Source organism: Schistocerca piceifrons, chromosome 6 (assembly GCF_021461385.2).
Source record: "Schistocerca piceifrons isolate TAMUIC-IGC-003096 chromosome 6, iqSchPice1.1, whole genome shotgun sequence".
Lineage (NCBI taxonomy): Eukaryota > Metazoa > Arthropoda > Insecta > Orthoptera > Acrididae > Schistocerca > Schistocerca piceifrons.
In genome coordinates this window covers 194,942,718-194,960,723 of record NC_060143.1, presented here as the reverse complement: position 1 = coordinate 194,960,723, position 18,006 = coordinate 194,942,718, and the positions used below count along the sequence as shown (strand labels likewise).

The following is an 18,006-nucleotide window of genomic DNA, read 5'->3' as shown; positions in this document are numbered from 1 at the left end:
CACTCTGGATTTTACGTAAGTTGATTGTTTCAAGCTTTTACTGTGTGTTACATGGTATGCCATATCAAATCGATTGACATCGAATTTGCAACTCATCCCCAAAGTCACTGAACGTTTGTAAGCTCTGTGTCTGAAACTGTGAAAGGTTGTTTGTCTTGATTTCTCATGTTGTCTTACCTTACCCGTTTCTCCCTATCCCCTTGCTCATCCAGTCTTGTCTCTTTCTCTCCCTCTCTGTATCTCCTTCTCTCTTTCTCTTACCATCTGTCATCAGTAAGTGTGCTGGATCTTGTGCTAAACAATCAGGTAGAGATGCTTTACATACAACGACGAATTTTACTGTCGGTTTAAATAAAATTGGTCTCATGGAATTTTATTGGTATAATATTGTTAACAGCACAATACTTGTAATACATACAGTAAATTCTTATACAATAAAAAACAACCAACAAAAGTAGTAACTCCTCTTCTTTGTGAGTTTGATGCCTTCTGCTTCTTACAAGATGTTGTTTCTGTATATTATGATGCTGTAAAAGAAAAGACAGGTTCATATTATTCAACTGTTTTGAAACACTATGACACTTGTTCATTAGTAAAAAGAAAATGTGCTAAGGAAGAACATAAAGTTTGTATACTGTAACCGCACTTTTTTTTGTTCAAAATTATATTAGTTAACATCATTTCTGGTTAGGAACAGTTCTTTTAAGGAACAAATGTAAGATATTGAAACAAGATTTTTTTTAAGGGATCACTACACCTTACAAAGCCATTCTAAAGCGCTTGGAAAGACGATTGCAATAATGTAACACTTATTAATTTTGGCGTTGCGGCGTTTCAGTCAAGTATCTGAGAAATGTGGAAAAATTTAGAAGCAGGGTGGAGTTGCTTGTTCCGTGCAACGTCGGAATCTGCCACGAGAGTCCCGCTTGACGGCAGATACCCTCTACTTTCCCTCAAAACTTAAGCTCAGTTCTCAGATTCTTTAGAGAAACGTGTTGTATATCACTGTAATCGTCTTGTATAGAGCTTTCGAAAACTATTAGAAATATAGTATTCACTTTAAAAAAGACTACTTGCATCAGTATCCATGCCGCTACTAAAGCTAAGAGTCCTAAACCTTAACAAATCTCCGACGGAAATGTAATGGACATCCGCTCCACCTAAGTTCTATCAGTGTCTGCAACTCCATGAACGTCAAACACTCCGCCTTGCTTTCTGCATCCTTTTACCATCCACCACGTGAATCCTCTACAATATCACAAAATTTCCATTCCTCCTCCAAGTCACACCTATACCCAAAAAGGGAAGTAGGAGTAATCCGCTGAATTACAGGCCTATATCACTAACGTCGATTTGCAGTAGGGTTTTGGGACATATACTGTATTCGAACATTATGAAGTTCCTCGAAGAAAACGATTTATTGACACATAGTCGGCACGGTTTCAGAAAATATCGTTCTTGTGAAACACAACTAGCTCTTTATAATTATGAGGTAATAAGTGCTATCGACAGGGGATGTCAAATTGATTCCATGTTTTTAGATTTCCAGAAGGCCTTAGACACCGTTCCTCACAACCGTCTTCTAACCAAACTGCGTGCCTACGAAGTATCGCCTCAGTTATGGGACTGGATTCGTGATTTCCTGTCAGAAAGGTCACAGTTGGTAGTAATTGACGGAAAGTCATCGAGTAAAACAGAAGTAATATCCGGCGTTCCCCAAGGAAGTGTTATAGGCCCTTTATCGTTCCTGATCTCAATCCGAGTAGCCGTCTTAGATTGTTTGCAGATGATGCTGTCATTTAGAATACCGTCTTGTAAAGTCATCAGATGATCAAAACGAATTGCAAAATGATTTAGATAAGATATCTGTATGGTGCGAAAAGTGGCAATTGACCCTGAGTAAAGAAAAGTGTGAAGTTATTCACATGAGTACTAAAAGAAATCAGCTAAATTTCGATTACGCGGTAAGTCACACAAATCTGAAGGCTGTAAATTCAGCTAAATACTTAGAGATTACAATTACAAATAACCTAAATTGGAACGATCACATACATAAGATTGTGGGTAGAGCAAACCAAAGACTGCGATTCATTGTCAGAACACTTAGAAGGTGCAACAGGTCTACTAAAGAGACTGCTTACACCACGCTTGTCCGCCCTATTCTGGAGTACTGCTGTGCGGTGTAGGATCCGCATCAGGTGAGACTGACGTATGACATCGAAAAAGTACAAACAAGTGCAGCTCGTTTTGTATTATCGCGAAATAGGTGAGATAGTGTCACAGACATGATTCGTGAATTGCAGTGGCCATCATTAAAACAAAGGCGTTTTTCGTTGCGACGTGATCTTCTCATGATGTTTCAACCACCAGTTTTCTCCTCCTATTGCGAAAACATTCTGTTGGCATCCACTTACACAGGGAGAAATGATCATTACGATAAAATAAGAGAAATCAGGGCTCGCACAGAAAAATTTAAGTGCTTGTTTTTGCCGCGTGCCGTTCGAGAGTGGAATGGTAGAGAGACAACTTGAAGGTAGAATGAAATTTTCACTCTACAGCGGAGTGTGCGCTGATATGAAACTTCCTGGCAGATTAAAACTGTGTGCCGGACCGAGGCTCGAACTCGAGACCTTTGCCTTTCGCGGGCAAGTGCTCTACCACCTGAGGTACCCAAGCACGACTCACACTCCGTCCTCACAGTTTTAATTCCGCCAGTACCTCGTCTCCTACCTTCCAAACTTCACAGAGGCTCTCCTGCGAACCTTACAGAACTAGCACTCCAGGAAGAAAGGATATTGCGGAGACATGGCTTAGCCACAGCCTAGGGGATGTTTCTAGAATGAAATTTTCACTCTACAGCGGAGTGTGCGCTGACATGAAACTTCCTGGCAGATTAAAACTGTGTGCCGGACCGAGACTCGAACTCGGGACCTTTGCCTTTCGCGGGCAAGTGCTCTACCGCCTGAGCTACCCAAGCACGACTCACGTGAAAGGCAAAGGTCCCGAGTTCGAGTCTCGGTCCAGCACACAGTTTTAATCTGCCAGGAAGTTTCAACTTGAAGGTAGTTCATTGAACCCTCTGCCAAGCACTTTATTGTGAATAGCAGAGTAATCACGTAGATGTAGATGTAGATGTAGATATACACAGTACACCTTCGCTTATGCTACGCTATTCGCAAACTGGATTCCAATAATTCCATTGTTTCTCCTCTGGTCATCAATTCTGGTATGCTGCCGCACCTTTACCTCTAAATTCTGCCGTCCCTACACCTCTACATACTCAATAGTCTATCTCTCGCAGGAAATGAAAACCGCCCTGTTTGTTATCCTACCAACTATAATCCCCACATCCATTCCACTCCACACCAGAGACCTCCCTCCCTCTGTCCTTTCCATGTCTCTCCATTTCTTCCTCTCTTGATAGTACGTCTCTCCTAGCGCACCAGACTCGACCTCACCCTCCGTCTTCGCGCCGGAGATATACATATATCTTCATAGTTCGCACCCAAAGAACCCCTATATATTTTACCCACACTCTTCAACGTTATAGCCTTTTCCCCCCTGTCCATATCCTTTCTCCCAGTGTAGGTACTCCAATTTTTAAGGGAATTTAAAGGGCGGTTTTTTAGAAGAAAACAGTTTCTACAAGGTGTTTTAAATATATGTGTTATTTCTTTAGACTTAGAGAAAGCTTTTGACGATGTTGACTGGAATACTCTCTTTTAAATTCTGAAGGTGGCAGGGGTAATATACAGGAAGCGAAAGGCTATTTACAATTTGTACAGAAACCAGATGGCAGTTATAAGAGTCGAGGGACATGAAAGAGAAACAGTGGTTGGGATGGGAGTGAGACAGGGTTGTAGCCTCTCCCCGATGTTATTCAATCTGTATATTGAGCAAGCAATAAAGGAAACAAAAGAAAAATTCGGAGTAGGTATTAAAATTCATGGAGAAGAAAGAACAACTTTAAGGCTCGCCGATGGCATTGTGATTCTGTCAGAGACAGCAAAGGACTTGGAAGAGCAGTTGAACGGAATGGCCAGTGGCTTGAAAGGAGGAAATAAGATGAACATCAACAAAAGCACAACGCGGATAATGGAATGTAGTCGAGTTATGCTGAGGGAATTAGAATAGGGAATGAGACACTTAAAGTAGTAAAGGAGTTTTGCTATTTGGGGAGCAAAATAACTGATGATGGTCGAAGTAGAGAGGATATAAAATGTAGAGTCGCAATGGCAAGGAAAGCGTTTCTGAAGAAGAGAAACTTGTTAACATCGAGTATAGACTTAAGTGTCAGGAAGTCGTTTCTGAGAGTATTTGTACGGAGCGTAGCCATGGATGGAAGTGAAATATGGACGATAAATAGTTCGGCCAAGAAGAGAATAGAAGCTTTCGAAATGTGGTGCTACAGAAGAATGCTGAAGATTAGATGGGTAGATCACATAACTAATGAGGAGGTATTGAACAGAACTGGAGAGAAGAGGAGTTTGTGGCACAACTTTACTAGAAGAAGGGAACGGTTGATAGGACATGTTCTGAGGCATCACGGGATCATCAATTTAGTATTGGAGGGCAGCGTGGAGGGTAAAAATCGTAGAGGGAGGCCAAGAGATGAATACACTAAGCAGATTCAGAAGAATGTAGGTTGCAGTAGGTACTGGGAGATGAAGAAGCTTGCACAGGATAGAGTAGCATGGAGAGCTGCATCAAGCTAGTCTCAGGACTGAAGACCACCACAACACACACACAATTTCTTTTTTACTCCTTCGATGTCAATTTAAACAACAGCACCAAAATCAGCAGTCTTGACGTTCTACGTAAACGCCGACCACATTCATCCCTTTTATAGTTTTAAAGGTGAAAATTTCCAGATAGTTTTTAAATCTCATTTTTAAAGCCTTAGGCTGCAGACCAGAATGTTGTGTGCCGACAGGCTACCGCCCGTCTCGGCGCTGGTTATAAAATAACAAAGAAAAAAACTTTAGCAAACTCCTCCAACGTTTTATTGCCTCACAAAGTTCCCGCACCTCCTCAAATTCCAACAACACGTTAGCCTTTCCTACATATCCCATGAATTTTTCCAACAACCTACAACTTCGCCAATCCATGAGAACCCCGCCTACTGCCAAGCCCTGTTGATACATTCAACATTCCTGTCGTCTAAGAACTCTCTATGTTCTTTTGGAATGTAATTTCAATCGTCTTCCAGTCCTAGACCATGAACTCAACTCTGAGACCTAATCTACATTCTAACCATAACGTACCGTATCCATTTGACCCTACCCAAATGAAAGCTCTATTCCACTCGTTTCTTGCCTCCCACTCATCTAATCCATCCCAGTTACTTATTCCGTTCTATCATTTCCACCCTATGTGCTTTTCCATGCAACGTCCTGTCCAATACTCCCCACAAGACAATCCCTATCTACAGTTACCAGAAGCCCCCCGTCACATCATACGCCTAATGAAAAGACTGTGTAGCGAAACAAGCGCAATATAGTTTGTGAGCTACAGAGGCAAGCGAGTGTGCCGGGTCACTGCTAGTAGCGAAACGTGACCATAAAGCGTCAGCGCATAGCGTACAAGTATTGCACAATTAAGAATAAAATTAAAAATTAAAATTGCTTTTTCAGACTTTGTCAACATATAGTTTAATGTAATACTGTGTAAGTAGGCTGTTTAGGTTTTCTTATTGGTAACGCCACGTAGCGCTCTGTATGAAAATCATTGGCTGTGCTCTGTGCAGTCTGTGGCTAGTTTGCATTGTTGTCTGCCATTGTAGTGTTGGGCAGCTGGATGTGAACAGCGCTTAGCGTTGCGCAGTTGGAGGTGAGTCGCCAGCAGTGGTGGATGTGGGGAGAGAGATGGCGGAGTTTTGAAATTTGTAGATGTATGTTAAAATTAACTGGTGCAAGTCTCGACATGATTAAATAAAAATTGTGGTCAGAATCCACGCTTTTAAGAAAAATTGAAGGCGCTAAATATTAGACTTAGAAATGTAAAAATTTGTATGATGCTTCAGTCCAACCTAAAAATTATAACTACGTGCCCACGTTACGCTACCTCTAATAGATTCCTAGTAATTTAATGAAAACTGAAATTGGAACTACAACGTCCTTATTTGTAGTAGATTAAGTATCTGTAATTTTAGTGCTAGAAAGTTTTGGTTGCAGCACATGATAAAACCCTTTAAATAGTAGAGCTATAACAAGTTTTGGGACCGTACTGTTAATAATAACCAACACAAGGTCTCTTAAATTTATAGTTCAGGGGAATGCTCTGTTGTCAGTTCCATTCGAAATAATATAGAAGGCAAGGTTTTTATGCAAGCGAGCTGAGTCTTTTTCTGTGATTTCAACCAAATTAAGAAGATTCTAGATTCATTGATAACTTTGTTATTAAATATAGAGTGTACGAGAAAGCGGCCGTTTAGAGAATGCTGTCGTGTGCGTAAGGCGGCTGACAGCAAGTGTTCCCTTGGCCGTCCGCTGCGCCACATATATAAATACAACCCAACAGGCAAAAAAAAACTTCAGTTCGCACCCAACCACTGTAAGATCCGCGTCTGTCAAAGGCCGGAGTGCGCGGTGCCTCGGATGACGCAAGAGACAGACTGTGCCAAAACGAATATTTTCAGTAATAATAAATAGTGAACTCGCGAGAAGTGCACACCGTCCTCGATCGCTTAGATTTCGCAAAAGTAACAGTGTGCCGTGCGTGATATTGACAAAGCCGCGTGGCAAGCGGGGACAATTATCATCCACTTTTGTGGCAAGCATTTATTTTGAGTATTAGTAGTCAGGGCGAAAGACAATTTTGTAGGAACTTACCGTAGAGGTGGCCTCTGAACTGCTCACATTGTTGTTTAGGATAGACAGATTTACAATCAATATGAACATAATGAATTTCATGTGGTGCATATGAGTCTTTACTAAATATATGTATCAGTTAGAACTAATCTTCATTTATAATCATAGTCCCGATCCCGCTAAGCAAATAGAGAATAGTAACATTTCTTTTAGTGGCTGGACAAGAATGTGGACGTGCAGACTGGAAACCATGGTCAGTATGTTCTCCATCGCTTTCTGGCTGACCGCTAAAATAGTTGCCAGGATCGTAAAAAAGACGGCTAACCCACCATAAATTTGAACTTATCATCCTATAACTGTACATTATATCACATAACCTTCGTCATGTTTATAGCAAGACGAAGACTTGTTATAACCATCGGCATTTATTTTGAACTCTTAAATTACTTAACATTAATTTTTCAAATTATGTAATCAAAGGGTTGGAGAATGGAAATTTGGCCGCCCCCCACTCTACGCTATGTTTATCAGAATAAATGTTAAATATATAAATATTGCTAGAAAAATTACGTTCCCATTGTACGTTACACTCCCTGACAGTGAAGCATCCAGAAAAAAGTGGTCAATGTAACTACATACACGTAGACACCATCGGCAGGTTTGAATGGAGCTGCAATTCTCCGTGACAGGTAGAACAGGCACCAGAGTTCATTAGTCTTGTTCATGTTTATTATTGTTACAGGGCTGGTATGACGGACATGAACAGCGTCTGATGTTGTGTGATCAGTGCCAAGGATATGGAGATGCCGCATACTCCTGTCAGACAGCGTTATCAGCACCTGGTAAGTTTGAAACAGGCCTCATTCTGGGTCCCCATTTTGCCAACTGGTCAAGTCGTGCTATATCGAGATACATTGGCTCGATGTTGGACTGCGAGGGAAGCTGAAGGAAGGCACACGTCGTCAAGGTTCTGGTCGACCACGTTTGAACACCACAAGGTAGGGTCCCCGAGTTGTGCCTCAAGTACATCGCAGCAGACGCCTGCCATCCGAGAGCGAGTATGGATTCCCAGCAATATTCTGTGTCATCCACTACCACTGGTCAGAGACTAGCAGCAGCTACATTAGGGAAGTACCGTCCCATGCATAGGTTGCTGTCAACACCACAACAATAAAGAGGTAAGTTCAGGGTGGCGTTATCACCGGGAAGCGTGGACTGTTCATGAATGTCAATATGTTCAGCGATGAATCAGGATTCTGCGCTATACCGGATGACCATGGTCGGCGAGCATAGCGGCGTCCGTTCTTCCAGTTTTTTTGGAGAGGCACAACGGTGTTACTTCTGGTGCCAGCAGTTAAGCCTTCATATCACAACAGGTTGCCACTGAGGTACTCTGATGGCACAACAGCAGTATTACCTCTCACGCGACAGTATCGTGGTGCCATTTTTCAGCAGAACCATACTCGTCCACGTACGACACGTGTATCTGTGAACTGCTTGCGTGATGTTGAGATAGTGCCGTTACCAACAAGATTCCCAGAAGTGTCCTGGATCGAACATGTACGTGTGACCTGCCCGGATGTAAACTCTTTCCCAGTGCCAATATCCAGGATACCAACACCAATTACAAAAGTTTGGCTCAGGAGAGTATATAGAGGTTTATTACACCCTTTCCCACATCAGTTCTGGTACCCAGGCCAAAGGATCTACAACGTCATGGTGATAAGTGTACTGATACTGAAAAGTTATTTGTAAATTTAGTAATGTCTGACATTTTCAGGGAAGGAGAAAGCGATGTTATGTAATCTGCTAAATGTAACAACCCTTTTTCTCACAAATCTGTTAACTGCATAGATCTTTATGAAACATGAAATATGATGACTAGCTAATATTTGTTCAACTTGTATCTCATACGACCATGTCAAAGAAAAAGTCTCAATTCCGTTGTTGCTGTTACCATTAAATTTCGTATTTAATTTGTCTCTTATACACGCGGAAGTTATACATGATATGATTATTTCTGGTGTATCCAGTTTTTGTTCAACCTACGTCTAATACGAGAATGATCTGAGAATGCTTGCACTGAAAACAAAATGGTCTTGTAATCATATTTTAGTTTTCATGTATGTACGCTATCGAGGTAACTGAAAGATATTTTAACAGTTTAGAAAACTTTGCAAATTTCAGTTTTGTAATCACTGAATTAAGGTCAACGTCAAATATCCTCTGAGATTTACTGTTTTTATGATTCGGTATCCCAGACTGTTCACGAAATGACTATTACGTAATTCTCCAGACACAAAGTATGTCTGTATGTGTTTGTGTGTGTGTGTGTGTGTGTGCGTGTTTACGTTTAACGATATACCTAACATTAATGTGTAAGACCAGAGATGACATACTCTTAATTTTAGACTGTGGTAGTTCTTATAGTGTTGTCTGCGTATGATAAATGGCACCCCCCCCCCCCCTTTAGAAGAAAAGTAAAGGAATGCAAGCAGCATCTAGTACAAAATTAGAACAGAAAAGATGCATTCAAGAGTCCTTTGAGAAAATGGCAATGGGTACAATACTGTATAGATTGGAGCAAACGTATGACGGCAATTACATAAATAAGTAATGTGGTTCGGTCTGGCGACGGAGAGCAATGTCAGAAGAGAACGTATAAGTTCGGGGCCGTATCAGATAAGCGTCTAACTGCTGAAGTGCGGAACAAGTAGAAGAAGGACTATGTCTCTCTAGTTTGGCTATTATCCACAGAGTACGCTTCCACTTCATGTTAAGGTGTGGAATAGTAGTCACTCTTTATGCAGCAGCAGATTTTAAACTGATTACACATCACGCGCCGGAAAAGTAATTTATTTACATGCTTGCTCGAGAACGTCACGGGAGAATTAAATGTTATCTGGTGATAGGGAACTAACATCCTCTGTACCTGCTTTCGGGATGACTCAGACGCTTCTAGAGGTCGGTCCTGCAGGCTTTAGCGTCGTTCGGTATCTCGTTAGTTGGTATGAGGTCCTCGATCGGCTGATTAGCAGTCAGGGAAAGATGAACCTGAAACCAAGGCAAAAATTCACTTAGCTACTGAACCTGAAACAATTAACGCTTATGTGTGACATGAGAGTTTTATTTATTTCTCATGACAATAGACCTTATGAATTTTATGCTCCAGAAAGAAAATGGAAAACGAGTATTCAGAGGAAAGGGGAAAAAAAGAATGGTGTTTAGAAATACCAGAACACAAGCAGAAATAAATTAATATCTATTCATCGTGAAGTTTGTAGTGATAGATATGCTAGGCGTACTTTGGAGAACTAATCTATGGGGTAACAGATTACTATATAGATTGAGAAGCTAATTTAAATAAAATATAACTATTTTTCTAAAACGACAAAGGCCACTCTACGTAAAGACACTCTAACTTTACATAGAGCAAGTTTATGCGTCTCCCCAGTCTCTGTTAGTCCAACATCATCACCCTGACAGTAGCTGTAACCTGGTTTGCTTGAAAAATATTTCAATTGTTTAGTTACGTCACCAAAAATTACTGAACACTTATTCTGATGACCAACTTTCATAAATTATCGTCTATAAATTAGTTTCTTGATCGTCTTGATTTCCACAACTGATTCTTGTTCGTATTGATAAGAAACCACCACAATTGTATTGATACATATTTATTACGTCATGAACAGTTACTTTCAAAAGAACATCACCAGGTCACACTGCCAACAGGTTTCATTAAAAGTTTTCACAGAATTGTGCGAACGTCATCACTGAAGAAATCTTGCAGTCTGACTCTTGAATCTTTAAGTATTTGACTGCATTTTTCTCGTCTGATCTCAGCATGTTCAGTGTAGTTATCTTCCAAGATAGAACCTTTCCACACATGTACAAGAACGGCCCATTCTCTGAGAGGGTTGTCATCTTTGAATTGGAAAAAAACATCGATTTTTTGGTTTAAAATATTTTGTGGAATATCTACTTCATTGTAGTGTTTATCCCAAGTTTGCCAAAAACTGCGTTATTATGTTACAAGGTGACTTGTAAAAAAGTGTCTTCGAAAACCATTCACAACAGAAAAAAATAGTCGACATGTAATTTCAACGACGGCTTAACAGGCACATTGGAAATTATGACCGTGTTCCAGGTTGAGATAATGTCAACCTGTTACAACTTCTGCACGAAAGCGGATGAAAAGCGTATCGAGGAAGCAGGACAACGGATGATGGAGGTTGCCAAAGAGGTCCACAGGACCACGACTGCCACAAACAAGATGGATCTATAGGGACTGCTATATGGTCCAGGAATCGCTGACCGGGGTTATGCTTAACTAAACCACAAAAAAATGTACCACAAAACTTTAAACACATTTTTCCCGAAACCGTATTTTTCAAATTGGGGGAAATATAACTTGAGAACGGTACATCTGATTTTGATTGGAATTTGATGCAAGCATATTCTTCAGTTATCCTGTGCGTGGTGATAGAAAATATATTGAAAATGACGTATACAGAATTATTTTGCTATGAGTCCAATTTGAGGACTTCGGGTGTTCCTATCTATGACAAGTGATCCAGCTGCAAGGGGTCCTTCCACATGGTGTAGCAGTTACAGGAAGCGCCCATGTGGCACAAAAATCATTTCTTAAAGAGAAAAGTGTAAGGAATAAAACTGTATCATTTGAGACGCAGCGCGAATTGAAAGCAGATAAAAATTCACTTGACATCTTTCTGAGAGTCAATCTCCACTCTTTCCAAATTAACAATGTAAGTGTAGCCCAGATTTGACTTGAATTCAGAGAATTAGTATCGACAGCAGTTGAGAGATTTATACCAAACGGTGGAGCTGATCCCTCGTGGTACACAAAACGGGTCAGAACACTATTGCAGAAACAGCGAAAAGGCATGTCAAATCCAAACGAACGCAAAATCTCCAAGATCGGCGATCTTTTACAGAAGCCCCTAATTTGGTTCGGACCTCAGCGCGAGATACTTATAATAGTTTCCACATAGAAACTTTGTCTCGAAACCTCTCAGAGATTCTGGTCGTATGTAAAGTATACTAGCGACAAGACACAATCAATGCCTTCTCTGCGAGACAGCAATAGAAATACTATCGACGATAGTGATGCCAAAGTAGAGTTACTAAATACAGCCTTCTGAAATTCCTTCATCGAAGTAGACGAAGTAAATATTCGAGAATCCGAATCAGGAACAGCTGCCAACTTAGAAGTAGATATCCTCGGGCTAGTGAAGCAACTTAAATCACTTAATAACAGAAAATCTTCTGGTCCAATTACGTTCCTTTCAGAGTATGCTGATGCAATACCTCCATATTTAACAATCACATACAACCGTTCGCTCGATGAAAGAGCCGTATCCAAAGACTGGAAAGTTGCGCAGGTCACACCAATATTCAAGAAACGTACTGGGAGTAATCCACTAAATTATAAGCACATATTATTAACGTCGTTGTGGATAAGGATTTTGGAACATATATTGTGTTCGAACATTATGAATTATCTCGAAGAGAACGGTCTACTGACACGCAGTCAACACGGATTTAGAAAACGTCGTTCTTGTGAAACACAACTACCTCTTTACTCATACGAAGTGTTGAGTGCTATTGATAAAGGAATTGATTACGTATTTCTAGATTTCCAGAAGGCTTCTGACGCTATATCTCAATGGCTCTGAGCACTATGGGACTTAACTTCTGAGGTCATCAGTCCCCTAGAACTTAGAACCACTTAAAACTAACTAACCTAAGGGCAACACACACATCCATGCCCGAGGCAGGATTCGAACCTGCGACCGTAGCGGTCGCACGGCTCCGGACTGTAGCGCCTAGAACCGATTGGCCACCACGGCCGGCGCTATACCTCACAAGCGGCTTGTAATCAAATTGCATGCTTATGGGATATCGTCTCACTTATGCGACTGGATTCGTGATTTCGTATCAGAGAGGTCACAGTTCGTAGTCATTGACGGGAAGTCATCGAGAAAAACAGCAGTGATTTCTGGTTTTCCCCAAGGTAGAGTGATAGGCCCTATCCTGTTTCTTACCTACATAAACTATTTAGTAGCCAGTCTCAGCATCCGTCTTATGTTGTTTGCAGGTGATGCAGTCGTTTATTGTCTAGTAAAGTCATCAAAAGATCAAAACAAATTAAAAAATGATTTAGATATGATATCTGTAGGGTGTAAAAATTGGCAGTTGACCCCAGATAATGAAAAGTGTGAGGTGATCCACATGACTGCTAGCAGCAATCCGTTAAACTTCGGGTACACGATAAATCAGTCAAATATAAAGGTTGTAAATTCAACTAAGTACCTACGAATTACTATTACGAGCAACTGAAATTGGGAAGAACACATAGAAAATATTGTGGGGAAGGCAAACCAAAGGTTGCATTTTATTGGAAAAACATTTAGAAAATGTAACAGACTTACTAAAGAGATTGCCTACACTACGCTTGTCCGTCCTCTTTTGGAGTACTGCTGCGCAATCTGGGATCCTTACCGGATAGAATTAACGCAGTACATCGAGAAAGTTCAAAGAAGAACAACATGTTTTATATTATCGCGAAACAGAGGAGATACATTCTGTATCGCAGAAGTACCCGGATCATGCTATATTAGTCGGAGGCGACTTCAACCTACCTAGTATAGACTGGGATGTCTATGGATTCACTACAGGTGGTACAGACAAGCCGTCGTGTGAATTACTTTTGAACACATTATCCGAAAACTGTCTTGAGCAGCTAAATCGTCAGCCAACGCGTAATGGAAATATTTTAGATCTGGTAGCCACGAACAGACCAGACCTCATCGACGGTGTCAGTGTTGAGACAGGTATTAGTGATCATGATGTTGTCATTACGACTATGGTTACGAAAGTTAAAAAGTCGGTCAAGAAGGCTAGGAGAGTATTCTTACTAGAAAGAGCAGATAAGCAGTTGTTAATATCCCACTTGGTAAATGAATCGACTTCATTTACTTCCGGTACGATGGACGTGAAAGAATTAAGGGCAAATTTTAAACACATTGTAAATCACGCATTTGAGAAGTATGTGCCGAAAAAGTGGGTTACGGACGGAAAAGACCCACCGTGGTTTAACAGCGCAATTCGGAGAATGCTCAGGAAGCAAAGACAGTTGCAATCGCTGTACAAGAAAGATCGGGAGAATGAGGACTGGCAATAGTTAGTAGAGATTCGTGCTGCTGTAAAATGGACGATGCAGAAGCATTCAACCACTACTACCGTCATACTTTAGCAAAAGATCTTGCCGAAAACCCAAGGAAATTCTGGTCTTACGTAAAATCGGTAAGCGGGTCGAAGGCTTCCATCCAGTCACTCACTTATCAGTGTGGCCTGGCAACGGAAGACAGCAAAACGAAAGATGCAATTTTAAATTTAGCATTTGAGAAAGCTTTCACGCAGGAAGATCGTACAAACATACCGCCGTTTGAGTCTCGTACAGATTCCCGTATGGAGGACATAGTGATAGACATCCCTTGGGTTGTGAAGCAGCTGAATGGGTTGAAACTAAATAAATCGCCAGGTCCTGATGGATTCCAGTTCGGTTTTACAGAGAGTACTCTACTGCATTGGCTCCTTACTTAGCTTGCATTAATCGCAAATCACTTGCCCAACGTAAAGTCCCGAGCGACTGGAAAAAAGCGCAGGTGACGCCTGTATATAAGAAGGGTAGAAGGACGGATCCTCAAAATTACAGACCAATATCCGTAACATCGGTTCGTTGCAGGATTCTCGAACATATTCGCAGTTCGAATTTAATGAATTTCCTTGAGACAGAGAAGTTGCTGTCCATGCATCAGCGCGGCTTTAGAAAGCGTCGCTCCTGCGAAACGCAACTCGCCCTTTTTTCACATGATATCTTGCGAACCATGGATGCCATATTCCTTGACTTCGGAAAGCGTTTGACTCGGTGCCCCACTGCAGACTCCTAACTAAGGTACGAGCATATGGGTTTGGTTCCCAAGTATGTGAGTGCTCGAAGACTTCTTAAGTAATAGAACCCAGTACGTTGTACTCGATGGTGAGTGTTTATCGAAGGTGAGGATATCATCTGGAGTGCCCCATGGCAGTGTGGTCGGTCCGCTGTTGTTTTCTATCTACATAAATGATCTTTTGGATAGGGTGGATAGCAATGTGTGGCTGTTTGCTGATGATGCTGTGGTGTACGGGAAGGTGTCGTCGTTGAGTGACTGTAGGAGGATACGAGATGACTTGGACAGGATTTGTGATTGGTGTAAAAAATGGCAGCTAACTCTAAATATGGATAAATGTAAATTAATGCAGATGAATAGGAAAAAGAATCCTGTAATGTCTGAAGACTCCATTAGTAGTGTAGCGCTTGACACAGTCACGTCCATTAAATATTTTGGCGTAATATTGCAGAGCGGTATGAAATGGGACAAGCATGTAATGGCAGTTGTGGGGAAGGCGGATAGTCGTCTTCGGTTCATTGGTAGAATTTTGGGAAGATGTGGTTCATCTGTAAAGGAGAACGCTTATAAAACACTAATACGACCTATTCTTGAGTACTGCTCGACTGTTTGGGATCCCTATCAGGTCGGATTGAGGGAGGACAAATGGTTCAAATGACTCTGAGCACTATGCGACTTAACTTCTGAGGTCATCAGTCGCCTAGAACTTAGAACCAGTTAAACCTAACTAACCTAAGGACATCACACACATCCATGCCCGAGGCAGGATTCGAACCTGCGACCGGAGCGGTCGCTCGGCTCCAGACTGTAGCGCCTAGAACCCCACGGCCACTCCGGCCGGCAAGGGAGGACATAGAAGCAATTCAGATTGTTACTAGTAGGTTGGATCATCATGCGAGTGTTACGGAAATGCTTCAGGAACTCGGGTGGGAGTCTCCAGAGGAAAGGAGGCGTTCTTTTCGTGAATCGCTACTGAGGAAATTTAGAGAACCAGCATTTGAGGCTGACTGCAGTACAATTTTACTGCCGCCAACTTACAATTCGCGGAAAGACCACAAAGATAAGAGAGATTAGGGCTCGTACAGAGGCATATAGGCAGTCATTTTTCCCTCGTTCTGTTTGGGAGTGGAACAGGGAGAGAAGATGCTAGTTGTGGTACGAGGTACCCTCCGCCACGCACCGTATGGTGGATTGCGGAGTATGTATGTAGATGTAGATGTAGAAAATGTCACTGAAATGATACAGGATTTGGGGTGGACATCATTAAAACAAAGGCGCTTATTTTGGCGGCGGAATATTCTCACGGAGTTCTAATCACCAACTTTCTCCTCCGAACCCGAAAATATTTCGTTGACGCCGACCTACATAGGGAGAAACGATCATCATAAAAAAAGAAGAAAATCAAAGCTGGCTCGGAAATGTGTCGGCGTTCGTTTTCTCCGCGCGCTGTTGGAGGTTGGAATAATAGAGAATTATTTTAGAAAGTGGTTCTATGAATCCTTTCCCAGGCACTGAAGTGTGATTTGCGGAGTATCCATGTAGATGTAGATGAAAGGTCGCGTCACACTCCGTAGAGTCTTATGTTTGGATCGCGTGCTCGAGACAGGGCCTACGCTAGCGTGAGGTGCTCGAGAAGGATCAGTTCTGAGTTCAGCGTGCTTGCTGGTGGATAGCCGCGTGTTGCGGATCCTTGGTTCGTTGCCGATTTGCCTCCTGAACATGCTTCCGAGGAGGACGTGGGAAGGAAACACAGCGGTTCAATGCTGGCACCCTGCAAGGGTGTCAGATGGGTGGAAGCCGTTCGCTTCACCGCCCGAGCTTCGGACAGCGCTAGGAGTTATTCTTCAGCTGACACCTCAAAGGATATTCCCGGTGAGCACGTCTTGGAATTTTAATATTCCTTGGAGCTACCTTTAACCGAGCAGCGTTCATTTCTGAGCCTGCATCCCATTCATTGGAGCTGTTAGTGTCCCTGTTGCAGTAGAAGCCTCCGTTGTGCAGTCTATTCTGTGACATAGCGAGGTCCGTTGCCTGCCGGTTCGTGCTTCAGCTCAGCCTCCTGATTTAGATTTGTGATCACATGTATTTTCAACGTGTGCTCTAGAAGACGAAAGCCAGGAATTCTGAGCCGATCTATTTGTTAACTGTCCGGGATTCGGGCTAGTAGCAGCGTGAACTGTGGACGAATTCTGTATAAAAGATGAAGCGAAATTCGCGCACTCTGGCTTCGCAGCACAACTCAGCGATAAAAAAAATGTCTGTGACAAAATCTCGTCCGGCGAGTACATCCGGCGGAGAAAGGGCGTTAGAGTGGCAATCTGGCAACACAGTAACCACATATGTGTGTAACTACCTCTCTCAGCACATATTTGTGGTGATGTACAGTTGGTCCAGAGGATAGAGTTTTGGGTTAGCATGCAGGAGATTCCAGTTCAGTACTACAGTCGTAGAAATGGAAGATTGTTCAGCTTTGAAAGAAGCCCTTTCCACGTCGTGGGCGTGAATTTATTCGCGCCACTTCATCTACTACACGCAAAACCTGTATTCTTTGTACCCTCCTCCAGTGGTCCCATAGATTTTTACCAACTATTATTATTGTTCAAAATGTTCATATGTGTGTGAAATCTTATGAGACTTAACTGCTAAGGTCATCAGTCCCTAAGCTTACACACTACTTAACCTAAATTATCCTAAGGACGAACACACACACTCATGCCCGAGGGAGGACTCGAACCTCCGCCAGGATAAGCCGCACAGTCCATGACTGCATCACCTTAGACCGCTCTGTATTATTATTGCCTTGTTCAGACCCATTACCGTACAATTTGTTAGGGTCTTACGTTACCAGTAGGACTAACAACATGCTTTGCAAATAATGTCCAAACTTGGTTACTATTTGCGTGTGTTTTCAGCATGGTCCCACTAATTATGCCTTTCGACGTTGAGACTGGTAACCGCATGCTGTTTAGTACGTATCTCAATGCATTATTATTACTATTATTATTATTATTTTATGGATGGGGTTGTGAAAACATTACGTCTGTTACCATTAGGGAAACAGTGAAACCAAACGTTTCACAATTAGCGGTGTCGGGATGAATCAGCAGAACAATATCTGTCAGGTAATGTGCGTTAGGTGTAACAGCGCGCAGGACTAATGGCTCTGAGTACTACGTGACTTAACTTCTGAGGTCATCAGTCCCCTAGAACTTAGAACTACT

The 18,006-nt window shown here is 42.0% G+C and overlaps 1 protein-coding gene across 1 annotated transcript in view; it reads right to left on the bottom strand.

The window, feature by feature from the left end:
• Window positions 1-387: 387 nt before the first annotated feature.
• The window catches only part of LOC124802968 (dipeptidase 1-like), a 309,953-nt gene continuing 292,334 nt past the window's right edge, over window positions 388-18,006 (bottom strand). Inside the window, exons 11-12 of the mRNA XM_047264059.1 lie at window positions 9,742-9,863; window positions 388-527 (exon numbers count right to left, since the gene is read on the bottom strand). Coding sequence (XP_047120015.1) covers window positions 9,768-9,863 — 96 coding nt within the window. The 3' untranslated portion in view covers window positions 388-527; window positions 9,742-9,767. The remainder of the gene's footprint in view (window positions 528-9,741; window positions 9,864-18,006) is intronic.